This window comes from Filicampus tigris, chromosome 3 (assembly GCF_054856515.1).
Source record: "Filicampus tigris isolate MCC_2025a chromosome 3, RoL_Ftig_1.0, whole genome shotgun sequence".
NCBI classification, from domain to species: domain Eukaryota; kingdom Metazoa; phylum Chordata; class Actinopteri; order Syngnathiformes; family Syngnathidae; genus Filicampus; species Filicampus tigris.
Window position 1 is genome coordinate 6,025,619 of NC_141219.1, and position 17,037 is coordinate 6,042,655.

Genomic DNA, 17,037 nt, shown 5'->3' on the forward strand with positions numbered 1-17,037 from the left:
TTTGTACAGTAGCTGTCAAAATCTGTTATTTTCAGAATTGGTTCCAATAAGACACAGCACCATTTACCGTCCCAATTGGGCAAGACCCTTTAAAGATCTAAATAAAGGACTTTCAAAATGAACTCTAAAATGTACAGTTAAACAGCAAAAGGAAACCAGAACTGGAGTTATGTGCTCCCTTCTACGAGCTCCAGTTAGGAGGCGGGCGGCATCGTTTTGGACCAACCGGAGATACTTAGATGCAACACGTATTGTTTATAAGGAACGACACAATTGTCGTACCTTTATAAACAACACATATTATTTTAGTAAACCTCAAAGACAAATTAGCCTCCTGCAAAGGTAACATACTTGTTAATGTCAAAATAAAAATGTGTTCTTCGAGGAAGCAAACATGTTTTTGTTAATACCGAAGACGACTTTTCACCCCGTCCCGGTGTTGTTTGGTTTTGTAGCTCCCCCAGATTGCATTGCATTACGCCTCGGCTTCAACAACAAAGTCATTCAAGACGTTCCGGGCGGCATGTTGACTACGGTACTCTTGATTGATGTGTATGCGATCAACCTGCATGCCATTTTCCGTCCCACATGGCCACACGAACCCCCTCAAGCCCCCTCAGAGAGGCTTTCAGTGCTGCGGCACCCGAGAGAAAAAGCCACTAAGGGGACTCGCACGCGCATGCCCTCAACCTGGCTTAATGCATCCAAACAACAACGTTTCAGGTGCACTCCATGAAATCCCCCCCCCCCCAGCCCCCATCCTCCTCCCCTGCCGCCATGCATCGCTCGCCGCCGAGCCTCCGTTATTTCTACCTGAGTGATCACAAATAAGACGCAACGTGACATCTCGCCAGCTGCCTGACGCGATTTCGCAGGGTTGAGCCGCGACTGCGCTCGATTCGTAAATATGGCTGCTGTGACAAGCTTTGAAAAAGATTTTATTTGACTTTAGAGAAGCCAGAATATTTATTTGAGAGCGTGAGCTGACGTGCCGCCCGTGGGACCGCCGCTGAGTTGAAAAGTTATTACATGAGCAATATCTTTGTGTGTTATTTAAAATATGAGCTGGTACATAAGTGACTTAATAACGAACAGCGACAGTGTCAGACTCACTCTTGTTGACGTCAGCGGAAGCAAAGATGAAGAAAAAAAAAAAAAATACGAGGTAAGGAGATATGTTTTTTCTCACTGGACAATGACGGATGGTATCCATTCCGAGTATGGCACTCCATACAGGAAAAACCTCCATTGAGGTCAAACAAATTTTTGAAAAACAACCATGCTGACATCTTCCTACTATGATTACATTGCATAAAAAGCATGTACTGTCATTTCATATGCAAAGTATACGTGCCTTTTTAAATGCCATTTTTTTGCAATATAAAACTTAGATCAATATACATTTTTTTTTCAAGCAATCACATTCAAATTCATGTGAAATGGCAATCAGAAAACACCCTCCGCATCATCAAGTTCAGATGTGCAAGTAGGCTTTTCCTGACATTTTCTTGTCACATCTGAGAGCACAAGCTCTGCTCCGCAGAGAGCTTCCACAGCATCAGAGGGATCTCATTGTTCAGAGCTATCAGCCAGGAGAAGGTGCCAAAGAATTTTCAAGGCATTAAACACACCATGGAACACAGTCAAGGTAGTCATCGTCAAGTGGAGGAAATATTGCACAACATTGACATTGCCAGGAATTGGACAGCCCTCAAAAATTGATGAAAAAGAAACCAGCCAAGGAGGCAACCATCAGCAACATTGAAGGAGCCGCTGGAATTTCTGGCAAGTACTGGCTGTACAGTTCGTAGGAAATCAATGTCGCATCTCCTTCATATGTCTGGGCATTGGTGTTGATAGGTACCAAAAATGATGTTTGACACAATCTGCAAAACTGCTCAAAAGAATACCATTCCTACAGTTAGGCGTGGATATGGCGGCCTTATGCTTTGGGGCTGTTTTCTCTTCAGCTTAAACGAGGGCCATAGTCAAAGTGGAAGGAATTTGGAACCGTTCCAAGTAGCAGTCAGTGTTAGCGCAAAACCTTTATTCAGTCTTCTGCTGCAAAGCAAAAAAATGTACGGAAAAGTGGGACAGCTGAACTTCATTTGGTGTAATCAGCAGAGGTGGGCATTTTACATAATTTTGCTGGTCCGTCATTCGTCAGTCGGTCTTATTTCGAATTGTAATTGTCAGTTGGTCGAGTCAGTCGATCCACCCCAAAAACATCAGCAAAATGTGCGACGGTCCGTCACTGACAGACGCGGTCAATGACGACTACTCTGACGGACGGAAATCCACTTCCGTCAGTGCTGCCGCAAATATTTATTTTCTTTCAAGAATATGATCTATGCAAGCCCACTAGTTGAAACAGGGCATTCTGATAAATATTGCGTTTTTGTGTTAATCCACTTGTTTTTTAGCCATCTCTGGGGGCGGCCATTTTGTCTTCTGTCGACTGAAAATGACATCACAACTGCTCACAACGACCAATCACGGCTCAGATCCAGAAAACAGGTCAGCCGTGATTGGTCGCACTTCCTTTATTTGAACTATATGTATTTTTTTCAATTGAGCTGTAGGTAAGATTTCATGTAATTATTTCTCGTGGTCCCTTTATTTTAGGTCACAAAACCCCTAGCATTTGAACAGGTGTGTCGACTTTTTATATCCACTGGATATCAAAACAGATTGAAAATACAACCATTTTGATTATTAGTTGCAGTTTAATGTTAACATTTAAACAACAAATATGCAATTGACCTCAAAGAAATAAAATGTTGTTTTTCATTTTGAATATAATTAATTTTGGTAATGGTTTTGGTCATAATTTTGAATTCAAAGAATTATAAAACAACTCGGTTGTTATTTTTTAATTTAATTTAAATGATTAAACTGCAATAGAAATCGTTTCTATAATTTGTTTGTGATTAATTACATTAAGAACTGTTTATGTTATTTATTTATTTTACTATTTACTACCTTTATTTACTGTTTTCAATTTGAATTAAATTTAGATCATTAAACAAAAAAAAAATCAATGTTTATTTAATTTGATTAAAACAAAATAAAGCATATTGATTGATACTATTAATTTCTAAATTCAATCTAAAATCATTCTGGCTGTTAGTTTGAATGAAATGTAATGTATTTTAGTATAAATAATGAAACTGAAAGGAAAAGGCATTTTATTTGTATTTTTCATTAAAGGTTTTGAACACTTAAAATGAAAAAAAAATCTTTTTTTTTTTTTAAATGTAGTTGTTTTAATTTAAATACATTTTTTTTTTTAAATTCGATTTCACAATGTACTCGGTTTGATAGTGTTGAAAATGCAGTTGCCGTCGAACATTTGTCTCAGCTAAAAACCAAACAAGCAACAAAACAAAAGCTCCTTGGCGAAGGTAAAAATATGTATCAAGAAGCTTTGCGCGCTTTGACTGACAGCTGATTTGCAAGGGTTATTCACCGCTGAGACTTTCACGCCAACAAGAGCGAAACGAAACAACACGTGAAATATGAGTCAGAATGTTCTTATGATGACGAAACCACGAAAAGCGAGGTCACGCTTATACTGTTTAAACCCTCGCGGTTCACGTCATCACACTCTGGGGGGAGGAAAAAAAAAAAAGAAAATGGCAGAGGGGGTTGCGATTTTTTTTATTTTTTTTATTTGCTTTTAATGCTTTCTCACAGCGAGCTGTCAGTTTGAGTGACAGGTGGCAGAACATTTCAGGCTGTGTGTCTCGTCGCTCGGGCGTGAGGCTGTCAAGAAGCTGGAGAAGAGATTCTCCTGCAACTGCTGCGCTCCCAAGTGGTTTGCTGCTGTCGGCCTGTCTTGAAAGTGCTTTTGCGGGGGGCCAGGGAAGGGAAGAAAGAGGAGACGTGGGGGGGGGGGGGGATGTGCAGTTTCTTCGAAGGTCCTGGTGGACGTCTCCCCCTGCCTGGCATCTCGAGGAGTTTCCACCGTTTCATCTAAAAAAAATAAAAAAAAAATGTTGGGAAAATGGAAATGTCACGGCTCGCTACGTCTCTCCAACAATTGGAATCTGGGCCACTGCTTTTATTTATTTCATTCTATTTCCGCACTTGCTTAAAGCGGCCCGAATGGGGTTAGGGTTTCAAAATAGGGTTTCAAATTGGGATTTGAGCTAGGGTTGGGGTTTTAGTACAGGTCTGGGTTTTAACTTTTAAAGCTCGTGTTAGAGTTTCAAAATAAGGTTCCAAACTAGGGTTGGGGTTTCAAAGTAGGGTTTTTGAACCAAGAGGGAGTGTTTCGAATTAGAGGTTTAATCAAGGGTCAGGGGTTAAAATTCAGGTTTCAAGCCAATGTTAGGGTTGTTAATCAAGTGTTGAGTCGACGAGTTGACGCTTCAAGTTTGGTGTCAGTCAAGGGTTACATTTTCAAAGTGAGGTTTCAATCAAGGGTTTGGGTTTTCAAGTTAGGTTTTAATCAAGGCGTAGGGGTTTATATTTGGGTTTAAAGACAGGGTTAAGGTTTCACATTAGGATTTGAGCAAGTGTTGATGTTTCAAAGTTGGATGTCAATCAAGAATTTAAGTTTTAAAATAGGGTTAGGATTTCATGTTATGGTTTAAAAAACATTGTGCTTTGAAGTTTTCGTTTTAAAGTTATGGTTTCAAGCCAGGGTTACTGTTTCATAGTCATACTGAGAAAAATAAAAGTTTGTATATGCATTCTTAGAAATAGAATCAATACTGGTATATTAAATTGATTGCTAATTAGCATGCTAATCATATCTGTCGCTACATGGCATGGATGGGTTTTTAGCAATTTGCGGAGATTAAACCTACTCGCTCGCCGTCTTCATTGGCCTAATCTACGCTACTAATATGCATATTAGGAAAAAAAATACATTATGCATAACAGACATCTTTCTTTTTGGTTTTTCAGTTTTATATTTTTCATTTCAAATGATAAAGAATGGTGTTAATGAATTTTTGAATTGGGAGACATAAATTAAAGACAATGTTCAAAACAATGGTATTAGATTTATTTTGTATGAAAACTCAGGCAGGCTATACTTTTTCCACACAAAAAAAGTTGTCAAGTAAACTGCTTTTGGTGGAAATGGAAACGCTGTCGTGTCATTGGAAGTGTTAGCTCATAACCACTCACTGCACCACTCACCATTGTCCTGCCGCCATTGTCCAGACCTGTATAGGAAATGGATGAACGAAGGACAATTACAAGCGGTGTAATTAGCATATTAGCTGTTTTCTCATTCTGTCTCGAGTGGGATGTTCGTGGTGTTTAGCTTCTTTTTTTTTTTTTTTTTTTTTTTTAGCTCTCTGTGTGAATATGCGCGCATGTGTGTCTTGGCTCGGCCTGAGCATTGGTGCCGCGCTGGTTTCCAGCATTCAAAGAGAGCGATTTCACAGAGAAAAGCGGCAAGAAAAAATTCCTTTTATGTGCCGGTCCACTTTCAGAGCAGGCTGCTGGTGCTGCTGGAATTTTCCAGACATTTTTTTTTTTGCACTGTTTTGAAGACTTTACAAAGGCAGCCGGTCACAATAGGAAACCACTTGGGGAAATTTACAGGTTAAGGGAGTCTGAATGGACAACTCACCATACCATGGGATTTCTCCCAGCCAATCAGCAATTGAGTTAGGAAAATGATACAAAAGTGAATTTAGACTTATCGACTCATTTGTGTTTCATTTTAGGTGGACAATTTAAGTTTGGTGTTAGCTTCATGAATAAGAGGAGGATTTTTTTTTCTCAGTTCAAATATTTTTTGTTACTTGCAAAAATAAAATGTTGTTCCCTCTAGAAGTTCATTGATTTCATAAATGCAACACACTATACATGTGGTGTTATCCTCATTTTAGATGTCAAAAGTGTTGTGTGCATCTGAATGTAATTTTTTTTTTTCTTTAATATATGGCCTAAATGGCTCTTAGAGAGTATTTAAGGTTGCCAACCCTTGGTCTAGTAGTATAATAGAACCTCAAGTTAATTGACTAAAATGGGTTAGATGTCGTCCGTTAAAGCCGATTGTCCGTTAAATTTAAAATGAATTTTTCTCTTCCCCTAAAAACAACCAATACAGTCCAAAATGAGTGTTTTGTTCATTTTATGTCCACTATAAACCCCAGTACGGTATAAAATTATTCTAAATAAATATAACATGCTTGAAACAGTTTGAAAAATGTTCAATTTTATCCAAATTTACCTCACTGGTACTTGAGGGGGTTGATGCACGTGGTCGCTTTCATGAATTGCGAGGTGAGTCCACTTCCTTTTTCCACCACCACTATGACTCAATGCCATGGAGAAGGGCTTGACAAAAAAAAACTGTAGGTCTTTGAGACTTTTTGGTGCATCCTGCCAACTTTCACGTTGATCGATGAAGCCTGTGGTCGTTGTTATTTATTTCAAGTCAAGTCAAATGTATTTATATCGCCTTTAATCACAAGAAAGTCTCAAAGGGCTTCACATGCCCATAGCTGAACAACATATTAATGACATCCCCTTAGCTTAACCCCTAGGAGGGTTTGGGGGGGAAAAAAAAAAAAAAAAAAGAGAAACCTTGAGAAGGGACCACAGATGGGGGAATCCCCCTTCCGGGATGATCAGGCTGCAATGGATGCCGAGTGGGCAATATTTAACAACTATTATGATACTATACAATGTTGGTTAAAATAATCAAATGAAGGAAGACGCAGGAAGACGACTTTGGTGAAGTGGGTCCCTGCCCAGTTGGTAGAAATCTCCATAGCGGCGCCTCCGAGGATGCGGTCAACCTCCGATCTTGTCGCGGTCGGTTGCCGTGGGATCGAAAACAGCAACCTCCAATTCGGTCATCATCACCTAATTCCCTAGCCTGAAAAAAAGGGGGCAGAGAAAAGAATAGAAGCGGTAGTAAAGAGGCCAACAAATAGTTCAACTAAATGCAAAAGTATACGAATAAATCTTTTGTCATGTTTTAAACATTTCGACCGATGTTATTTATTTTCACTGCCGTCCTCGCTCCTTTTGGAGCCATCATTGATTGTTGACAGATCCCAAATGAGGTTAACAACACCACATCTCTTTTCCTGACACAACAAGCGCTAATGATCTTTTAAACAGGGCCAGGGTGTCGCCTCGATCAGGCTCAGGATGGGTGGGGTGTTCACTCGGACCTGAGTAATCTTTAATGCCCCCCTGCCGCTTGTGTAATTATTCCTCAGGCGATGATTATTGATTTTTTTCCCCCACTTCAATGGACATTTGTGTGGAATTCCTTCTACCTTGCTGCTGGGTTTTTTTTGGGCTCAAGTCTACCCCCCCCCCCCACCCCCCCCCCCACCCACCCCCCCCCCCCCCACAGGTACTTCATCGACCGGCACACGGACCTGGAGAGGCAGTTCAACATCAACGTTGACGACGGCAAGATCACGCTGGCCAAACCACTCGACCGAGAGACGGACACGTGGCACAACATCACCGTCACCGCCACTGAAGTCCGTAAGTTCCGTTGTCTGGAATCATCTCCAGAAGATGCAGTGTTTAATACATTTGTAGGGGGGGGGACAATCAAAACTGCCAGTCAAAATCTGCATTTTTATGACTTTTTCCTTTGGCTCGCTGTTGTGCATAAAAGGTACTAACATGGGGGTGGGGGGGGGGGACGTCAACACCTTTGGGAGGTAGTAGCAGAAGTAGGACGGTGGTTGTGTGAAAGGAAAAAGAGAAAAAAAATGGGAATGGAGATGTGTCCAAGAGTACTTTATAAGCCTGAATACATTTTATAACAAAGATATATATTGTATAAAATGCATAGTAGTAATAATTTCTGAAAAATCAATATTATGCGAATCAGAAAAATTGTTCGGTATATGCTTTAAGGGGAGATCAACCCAAACATATTTTTTTTCAAGAATATGTTCTATGCAAGCCCACTAGTTGAAACAAGGCATTCTGATAAATATCGCGTTCGTGGAATATTTTTAGCCATCACTGGGGGCGGCCATTTTGTCACTTCTGTCGACTAAAAATGACTTGAGCTGAGCCGTGATTGGTCGTTACCTGTGCCCTGGGTAGTTGTGATGTCATTTTCAGTCGAGAGAAATGACAAAATGGCCGCCCCCGGAGATGGCTAAAAACAGGTGGATTTTGCTGCTTAACTCATATTCCACAAACGCATCCACAATCAGAATGCCGTGTTTCAACTAGTGGGCCTGCTGGGAACATATTCTCGAAATTGTGGATTGATTTCCACTTTAAAGAAAAAGTTTAATTTATTTATTTTTTATTTTGATGCCAATATTTTCCCTTTTACTGAAAATGAACATCGGCTTCAAATGTCGGTTATCGGCCCCCTTGACTACTAAGCATCGGTATTGGGCCCTGAAAGAAAAAAAAAAATCTCAACTACATAGATCTCACTTTGAGCTTGGTGGAGGTAATTTGCTATCCACGACACGCAGCGTTCCAAATCAACAATTAAACTGATCCTGTGTGGCATTGTAAAGATGAGAAAGGTAAGCTGTAAAGAAGGGGCTCAATTGGCAGCGTGGCAGTGATGGATGGATAAAGGGCAGGGACGAACACCCTCACTCCCTCTCGTGACTCTTCCCCCCCCCCCCCCCCCGCAGCCGCACTCGGGGAATAGAACGTGATTAGTCAGATGTCAACTGGCAGCCCTGTTACGGCTGAAAGACACAGGCGAATAAATGCCGGCTCTACCGTTCCGTTCCGCCTTAGATGCGCCAATTTACTGAGAATTTGGTGTTGAAATGGGCTAATGGCACCCCCCCCCCAAAAAAAAAAGAAGAAACTTGAAATGTAATACTTCTACTCCTGCTCAGCCATCTTCAATGATTAGCCCCTCGCACATAAAGCTGCCGCATTGCCCCGACATTCCCCCCACCACCACCAACCCCCCTGCCCCCCTAGTGGCATTAATCCCCGCAAACTCTCAATAATGTGTTTTTGCGAGCCAGCGCTATCTGCAACCCGCAGTCACTTCGCCAGCGGGCAGGCTCGAGATGTACGCCCGCCAGGCAAGATGTCGACAACGGCGGCGGCTTATCAGAATAAGACGTTCAACTCCTCACGCCAGCGGGACGAACCGCCCTGAAAACAAAAAAAAAAACAAAAAAAAACAACAACATTGCGACAGCTTTCGTTTAGCCTGGCAATTAACGTGCACCTCCTTTGATTAAGCGCAAGGAGGTGGAGACAGACAAGTTACAAGCAGTGTAAATTTCTGTTCCAGTAGCTTTAAGGGCTACATTAAGCTTTATCGCGACATACAGCCCCCCTGAAACAATCTGTATGCAAATAAAAGCCTTGCGTACGGGCTAAAGCTGTTTGTAGCTCTGCCGGCAAAGATTTTCCACCTCGTCAGTGAGTTTTTTGTGCTTTGCAGATGTTCTTTAATCTGTAAGGCGTGTCTGTTTGGAAAAAAAAAAAAAAAAAAAAAAAAAGTGTTTACTCGATACGTGTTAATGTTCTTGCGCAAATTGACTAGTAAGCTGTTTTAATTCAATCAAAACTCAGCAAATGAGTGCGCTTTAATGGCTCACCGGCTTAAATGCTAATTGTTGTTATTACAGTGTTCAATGTTAACTTAATGTACACTACTGGGCAAAAGGTCTTGGACCATAGCCACTGGCTTTGTTTTAATCACATTTTTTTAGAGCTGTATTTAGGCTTAGGTGTGTCACAAATTGGGACTTGGGAATGATGATATCGTAGGTTGGAATCCCAGTTCTCGGCTAGGGTAAGCTCTAGGGTTTGGTTAAAGCCGAAATCAACCCAAACGCATTTTTTTCAAGAATATGTTCCCGGCAGGCCCACTAGTTGACGGCATTCTGGTTAATATTGTGTTTGTGGAATATGGGCTAAGCAACAAAATCCAGCTGATTTTAGTTATCGCTGGGGGCGGCCATTTTGTCAGTTCTGTCGACTGAAAATGACGTCACGAGTACCCAGGGCTCAGGTAAGGACCAATCACGGCTCAGCTCAGTCATAGAAGTGACAAAATGGCCGCCCCCGGAGATGGCTAAAAACAAGTGGATTAACTCTTATTCCACAAATGCAATATTCATCAGAATGCCTTGTTTGCATTGAACATATTCTTGAAGAAAAAAAAAAGTTTGGGTTGACTTTAAGACCTTTAAGGGGCATCGCTGTTTGGCAATCCTTGTCTTTGAGTAGGTTTCCTGGGAAACGGATTTTTCGGGTTGTGGCTGGACAACATCAGATGCAGGTTTGACCGCAGGAAAGCAGAATCCGACTTTGACATTTGTTTTAAACTACAGTGAGGTTTTCTTTGCTCTATCATCTGCATTGTCTAAAAGCGTGAGGCCTCTTACGGGATACATCAGTTCACGGTGGCTTTCAACATCACAGTTTGCACCACTTCCTATAGCAGGCACTAAATTGCCTTTTATTATCTTTTCAGACCTTAGTTACCGATGAGTCATTAATATATATTTTCTCTCTTTAACGGTCATGTTTTAAACATGGGGTGTGGGGTAGGCTGGGCGGGGGGGTCGGGGTGCTGTCCAAAAGCACTTTGAGTTGTGCCTTTTCTCTTTTTGCATCGCTGAAAGGTAGATTGATGTGGCTTATCATGCGTCCGCTCCCATCAGCTCCGGAAATGAAGGGAGGAATAAAGATGGGAAAACAAAGGAAATTAAAACTAGGTCATGAAATGTACCTGCGATTTCCATGCGCCCGTCGCCTTGTTTTGTGTTTTGCTGAATGAATCTACCGTCTTCCATCCATCTCTCCGTCTCCTAGGTAACCACAGTCAGATATCCCGGGCGGTGGTATCCATCCGGGTCATGGATATAAACGACAACGCCCCGGAGTTCGCCACCGAATATGAAGCCTTTTTGTGTGAAAATGGAAAACCCGGACAGGTAAGGGAAGATTAAAAACAAATAAAATGCGGTAGATGCTCGTTCATCGAAGCAGCCATCCGTCACTTTCCTTTCTCCAGCTTTCCGCCCCCTTAATGATTGGCCACAGTGAATTATGGCCTTAATTATTTTGCAGAGAAGCCTCGGAGGTCGAGGGTCTGGCGTTGTAAAAAAAAAAAAAAAAACAAAAAAAAAAAAACGTTGGGAGGAGAGGGGAGAACCTAGCCGTCAGGATTGATCACGGCATCGTCAGTTGAGAATGTCTTTCATGTGGCCTCCTCCAGATGGCACAATCCATCGCCCTGCCAAAAAAGTCTCAGACTGGTGCTTAGCATCCCCCCCCACCTGCCTTCTCATCAATCGACCTCATTCAAGGCAACTACATGTGTCGGATGCACTTTTATTGGACGGGGAGGAAAAAAAGGAGCCCAAACCGTCCCACGGGCTCCCGAATTCTAATTCCCAATCAATACGGACGTGCGATAAGAACACTGATGACAGATTAGCGGATAGAGCTGAGATGTTTGAGGCGGACCGGACAGAACCTCGATGATAACAATCCAAAACTCCGAGCGGCGAAAGAGCAAATATTCCAGCGCGTGCGATGAGTATCTACCCCTTTTTTTTTTTTTAATCCCAACACAGGTGATCCAAACGGTCAGCGCCGTGGACAGAGATGACCCCATCCAGGGCCACTACTTTGAGTACCGCCTGGTGCCCGAGATGCTCAACAATCCCAACTTCACCATTAAGAACAATCAAGGTGAGCAAATGAAAACCACCAAACCATGTAGGAGATCGTCATTCTTTAATATGTAAAAAAGAAATATTTCCGATTGTTACCATCCTAAAACGTGCAATTGCGTCACGCACTCGCCACGCTCAGTAAACAACCACGGTTAAAGATCAGCCTCTGGCTCGGAGATGTCTAGCGTTATGCTTTACCGTTGCACTTTTCTGCTGTTTCGTTTACGAAAAAGAAGACAAGATGTTGATTTTGTTTGATTTAAAAAAAAAAAAACAACAACATTGCCCAACGTAGGTGGCCAAACCAGCACGCCGGTCTTGCTGGCTCTCTGCGGGATCAAGCACCGGCAGTACAGGGACCAAATAGCCTGTAACAAGGATTCCGGAACCCTGTACTCCCGGAGGTCAAAGTCAGCAGCCTCATTCCCGCTATCGAGCAAATAGCTGAGGATGAGTTCCGCAGAAAAAAAATGTACAGTACATTCCTGTCTGGATGGCCGTTCACTCTATCCCCCGAATCTTGTGACATTATCGTATTAATGTTGGAGAAAATATGTGATAACACTGTTATCGCACATTGTGAGGCAATTCCCACCCCAGATATGCCTCCTTGCATCTAAATGTTCATAGTAAATGTTACAAACAGTAAAAGAGTGGAGCTACAATAAACAAGAAACAATGTACAGCGATGCAGTGTCCCAAAAAAAAAATAAAAAAGCAAAAGGCAAGCGCAGGATTCATAATTTGATACTCGCTGATCCAAAATGTTGCGCAACTTTTAAAGCAGATTTTTTTTTCCCTCAAAAAACTTTGGTTGAATGTGTAAATTTGTGTTGAAGTGTAGCTCCCACCGAACAGATGTTGGACACCAGCGCACTGTGAGTGAAGATAAACCGATGAGATCCAAATGGGTTCGTCCTGCTAGTTTTGCTGCTCAATGTAGGGTGACTTCCTCGCTACCTCGTGGCAGATGGCGCCACGTTTATCTACACAATATGCTCATTGCTTGTTTTTTTTTTTGTTTTTTTTCTTCTTTCTTGAACTCGTATATATTTTTTTTCCTCCGCCGGTCCAAAGTGACGGTGAACAAGCTGTGTTCACCGTGACGCGTAATGTTTTCAGCTCACGGCGAAAATCTATTCATATGGTAGCAGCCTTCTGTTTGGACACACAGGCTGCAGGCTATCATAGTGCAGCCCGCCTCTGACGGCCCAGAGAGGCCATCAAAACCAGGTCATAGTTGAGGAAAATAAAACACTTTTTTTTTTTTTTTATTTTATTTTATTTTTTATTTTTTTACTCCCCACAAAAATAATATTGTTTTTCTTACTTTGGTGCATTACCTAGTGGACACACAGTGGGAAATGATGGGTAATATGCTACAGTACAAATGCACCATATCAAATGTGTTTTTCTTTTTTTTATTCCTTTTTCCCCCTTATTTCTTTTCTTTTTGGAGCCTTGTTTCTTGATTTTAGTTTATCTTAATTTGTAATTAACAATCTATTCATTGGCATCCTTTTCTATGTTCAATAGTCCTAATGAGCCAAGGAGGTCATTACATGTTTTATTATATTTATTCTATGTCACATTGTTATATTATTTGATTATCCCTGTATTTATTTTAATTGTGTATTTTATTTTATTCTATTATTCAATGATTTTTACTCTCATTAATATACTCCAATTTATATAACCTTTTCTGTTTTGTTTTTTTCATTTTTTCATATTGTTTTTGATATATTTTATTTTTCATGTGTTCACTGTCTACATTATTCAACTGCACTGTTTTCTGTTATTCAATTATTTTTACTCTCATTAATATACTCCAATTTATATAAACTTTTCAGTTTTTTTTTCATTTTTTCATATTGTTTTTGATATATTTTATTTTCCATGTATTCACTGTCTGCATTTTTCAACTACACTGTTTTCTGTTATTCAATGATTTTTACTCTCATTAATATACTCCAATTTATACAACCTTTTCTGTTTTTTTTTTTTTTTCATTTTTTCATATTGTTTTTGATATATTTTATTTTCCATGTATTCACTGTCTGCATTATTCAACTACACTGTTTTCTGTTATTCAATGATTTTTACTCTCATTAATATACTCCAATTTATATAAAACTTTCTGGTTTTTTTTTCATATTGTTTTTTATATATTTTATTTTTCATGTATTCACTGTCGGCATTATTCAACTACACTGTTAACATTTTATTTTAATATTACTACTGTATCATATTTGGATAGCTTTTTTTCAATTCAATTGTTTCCTCCCATTATATTTATGGATTTATTCATTACTATTATTGTTTATACATGATGACAGTATTTCATTATTTTCTGTCCCACTTCTATGCATATTTAGAATAGTTGTTTGTGTATCATCATTTGGGTAACCATTCAACTTATTTTCATTTTCCATCATTCCATCTTGACCGAGTTAACCCTGGATTATTTATTTCCCCCTTTCATTTCATCTTTATTCGAACATTGCAATAGTCAGCAGCAACTTCCTTTTTACTGCGCCTTTTCCGGAAATGACTTTCTTCAGTCTTCTGATTAGCTCAGATGACCTCACGGTTTGATAGCAGCTCAACCAACGGAGGAGGAAAAAAAAAACAAAACAAGATTTGGTCAAAGTGTAACCTATACAACACAGGATCAAATGTGAGTCATAAAGGTTCTGCTCTTTTACAAGCTTCTCTCTCTTCTCCCAAGGCGACACGTTGGATCAAAAGAGCCGCTGTTTTCTTTCTTTCTTTGTCTCGCCCGTGTTTCCGTCTAGTCAAGGGCGCGTTTGTTCTCACACACAATGTTACCCAAGCAGGAATCAAAGCAAATATGTGCTGCCATTCTTCCTCTATATAGTACACGCCGCACCAGCCACTTGTCTATAGCGCCTGAAAGGAGGCCTGCCATCGCTATTTCAGCGACTATTTCTGTCTGGTGGAGGTGGCGGCAGACACTTGACTGACGAGTGTCAGGCGGGCCCCCGTGTGCCGCTTTTGTTTGGCGTGATGAGTGTAATCACGGGGACGGCCCACACACTAGTGGAAAAATGCTCTTCAACGGATTGAACTTGAAGTGCTCCCTACGACTGGTTGAATCTGTCAATAAATATCAAAAGCTCATATCGCAGCCTTGGGGTTGATTGTAGCAACGAGCCCTCGCAACGAGAACGCAGTCCGATCAAAAAAGTCGACCCCTGAATTTCACTTCTTCCTTGGCCGTGTCGTTGCCGTAGCCAGGATCCAATCCAAAGGGGTCAGGCGCGGGTCAATAGGAGCCAAGCACCCTCAAAGCGAGCCCAAGCAAGTTTGCAGCAAATAGTCACCCCCCCCGAATCCTCTTCTCCTATCTGTTAACCAATTGCAACCATTGTTCCACCGCGTCAAGCAACTGGGTTCCACCCAAGCCCCCAAAACGCTCACCTAAAGTGTCAAAAGAGTGTCACGGGTAGTCTTGTAATATACAAAACGTATTTTTAATTCCCACTCAGGTAATATTTGAGTGTGGGATGGTGGTCTTTTTCTCTACGTACCCTGTGAATGGCGACAAACCCAGACTAGCCGGCCACTCGGTTAAGATAGACTCCAGCTTCCCCGCCAGCCTTAACAGGATAAGCTGTATAAAATCGATGCATCTTTCAATGCCCGAAGCGTATTCATTGCGGGGCAAACGTGTTTACTTCTATTTTTATTATCAAAGGTTCCTTCAAAAAAAAAAAAAAAAAAAAAAAATGGCCCAATAGCTTTACTACAAAACAATACATCTCTATTTCTCTCCGTGTGAAGTGTCGAGCAATCCAAATGAGATGGGACATTCCGCTGCTCAGGAAGCTGAGTGTTCTTTGCTCCGCACCGCCACTTGTGAGACGATAAATGTGAGCATATGTTGGCATCAATTACTCAAATCATCCTACCCGCCGAGCATCTTTTTGATCAAGTTTGCATCCGCTGAGCGCTGTGTTGTTCCCGCCTGGCAGCGGGAGAGGCAAAGGTTCGACTTTTCACGAGTTCTTATAAGATGAGGCCCGTTTTTTAATAACGAGGAGCGGCTAACGAGCAGGCGGGTTCCGGCGAGCGGCTTCACAAGCGCTCGCCGGCACCTTTCCCATCTCGCCACGCCACCCTTCGCCTCCCTCATATTGCGCTGTTGAGCAAAACCGCCGAAATCCATCAACACGAGACAAGCGAGGCGCCGACTGATGTGAAATGAGTTCTCTCTCCTCATCTTCTCACGCCCGTCTGTCGCAGACAACTCTATTAGCGTCCTGGCCAAGCACGACACATTCCGGCGGCACAAGCAGGAGATGTACTTCCTGCCCATCGTGGTGACGGACAACGGCAACCCGCCCATGAGCAGCACCAACACCCTGACCATTCGGGTGTGCGGATGCAGTAAGGATGGCATCGTGCAGTCCTGCAACCTGGAGGCCTACGTCCTGCCCATCGGCCTCAGCATGGGGGCGCTCATCGCCATCCTGGCCTGCATCATCCTGCTTTTAGGTGAGGTTCGGCGCAGCGGTGCCAAGGTTCCCATTCTGAACGCCCGACCTTGGGGGCGGGGCTTTCCGTGTTGAGGATGAATGTTTTCTACATGCGTGTACACCCAGGTGATCCTGTTCCCACCGCAAAGCAAATCCATTTCTAGAACGGTTCCCTTGACACTGGATTTGACCCCTGGACACTACTCAGCTAGCAATCGTTGATTATTAGGCACAGGTTAACAAAAGAAGGAATTCCCTCGTTATTGTAATGATTTGACATGTTGATTGATGGATTTCTTTCTGAGAGATCTCAATTGCCTCCGTGGCCAAGGAGCTGTAACAGGATATAGTTTTGGTCCCTGGGTACTTGTCACTCTTGTCACACACTCTTGTTGCGAACGTACACTGCGCAGAATGTTACTGAACTGGGATCACATGTGAACGGCGCGACATAACAGTCGTTTTTTTTGGCACGTCATGCCGCTCGTCAGTCATGACCAGTCAATCCGTGCTTAAAAGGGAAATCAACCCAAACATATTTTTTGTCCGGAATATGTTTCCAGCAGGCCCACTAGTTGAAACATGGCATTCTGATTAATATTGCATTTGTGGAATATGAGTTAAGCAGCAAAATCCACCCCTTTTTAGCCATCTCAGGGGCGGCCATTTTGTCACTTCTGTCGACTGAAAATGACATCACAACCGCTCAGGGCTCAGGTAACGACCAAAAATGGCTCAGCTTCAGAAAGGAGGTCAGCCGTGATTGGTCGTTACCTGAGCCCTGAGTGGTTGTGATGTCATTTTCAGTCGACAGAAATGACAAAATGGCCGCCCCCAGAGATTGCTAAAAACGGGTGGATTAACTCTTATTCCACAAATCAGAATGCCTTGTTTCAACTAGTGCGCTTGCC

The 17,037-nt window shown here is 41.9% G+C and overlaps 1 protein-coding gene across 4 annotated transcripts in view; it reads left to right on the plus strand.

Moving 5' to 3' along the window:
- cdh8 (cadherin 8) overlaps positions 1 to 17,037 on the plus strand; it is a 166,201-nt gene that overhangs the window by 146,322 nt on the left and 2,842 nt on the right. For all 4 annotated transcript variants that reach the window (XM_086025310.1, XM_086025311.1, XM_086025312.1 and 1 more), the window contains exons 8-11: positions 7,337 to 7,473; positions 10,759 to 10,880; positions 11,526 to 11,643; positions 15,894 to 16,145. In XM_086025310.1, the coding sequence (XP_085881436.1) occupies positions 7,337 to 7,473; positions 10,759 to 10,880; positions 11,526 to 11,643; positions 15,894 to 16,145 (629 nt within the window). The remainder of the gene's footprint in view (positions 1 to 7,336; positions 7,474 to 10,758; positions 10,881 to 11,525; positions 11,644 to 15,893; positions 16,146 to 17,037) is intronic.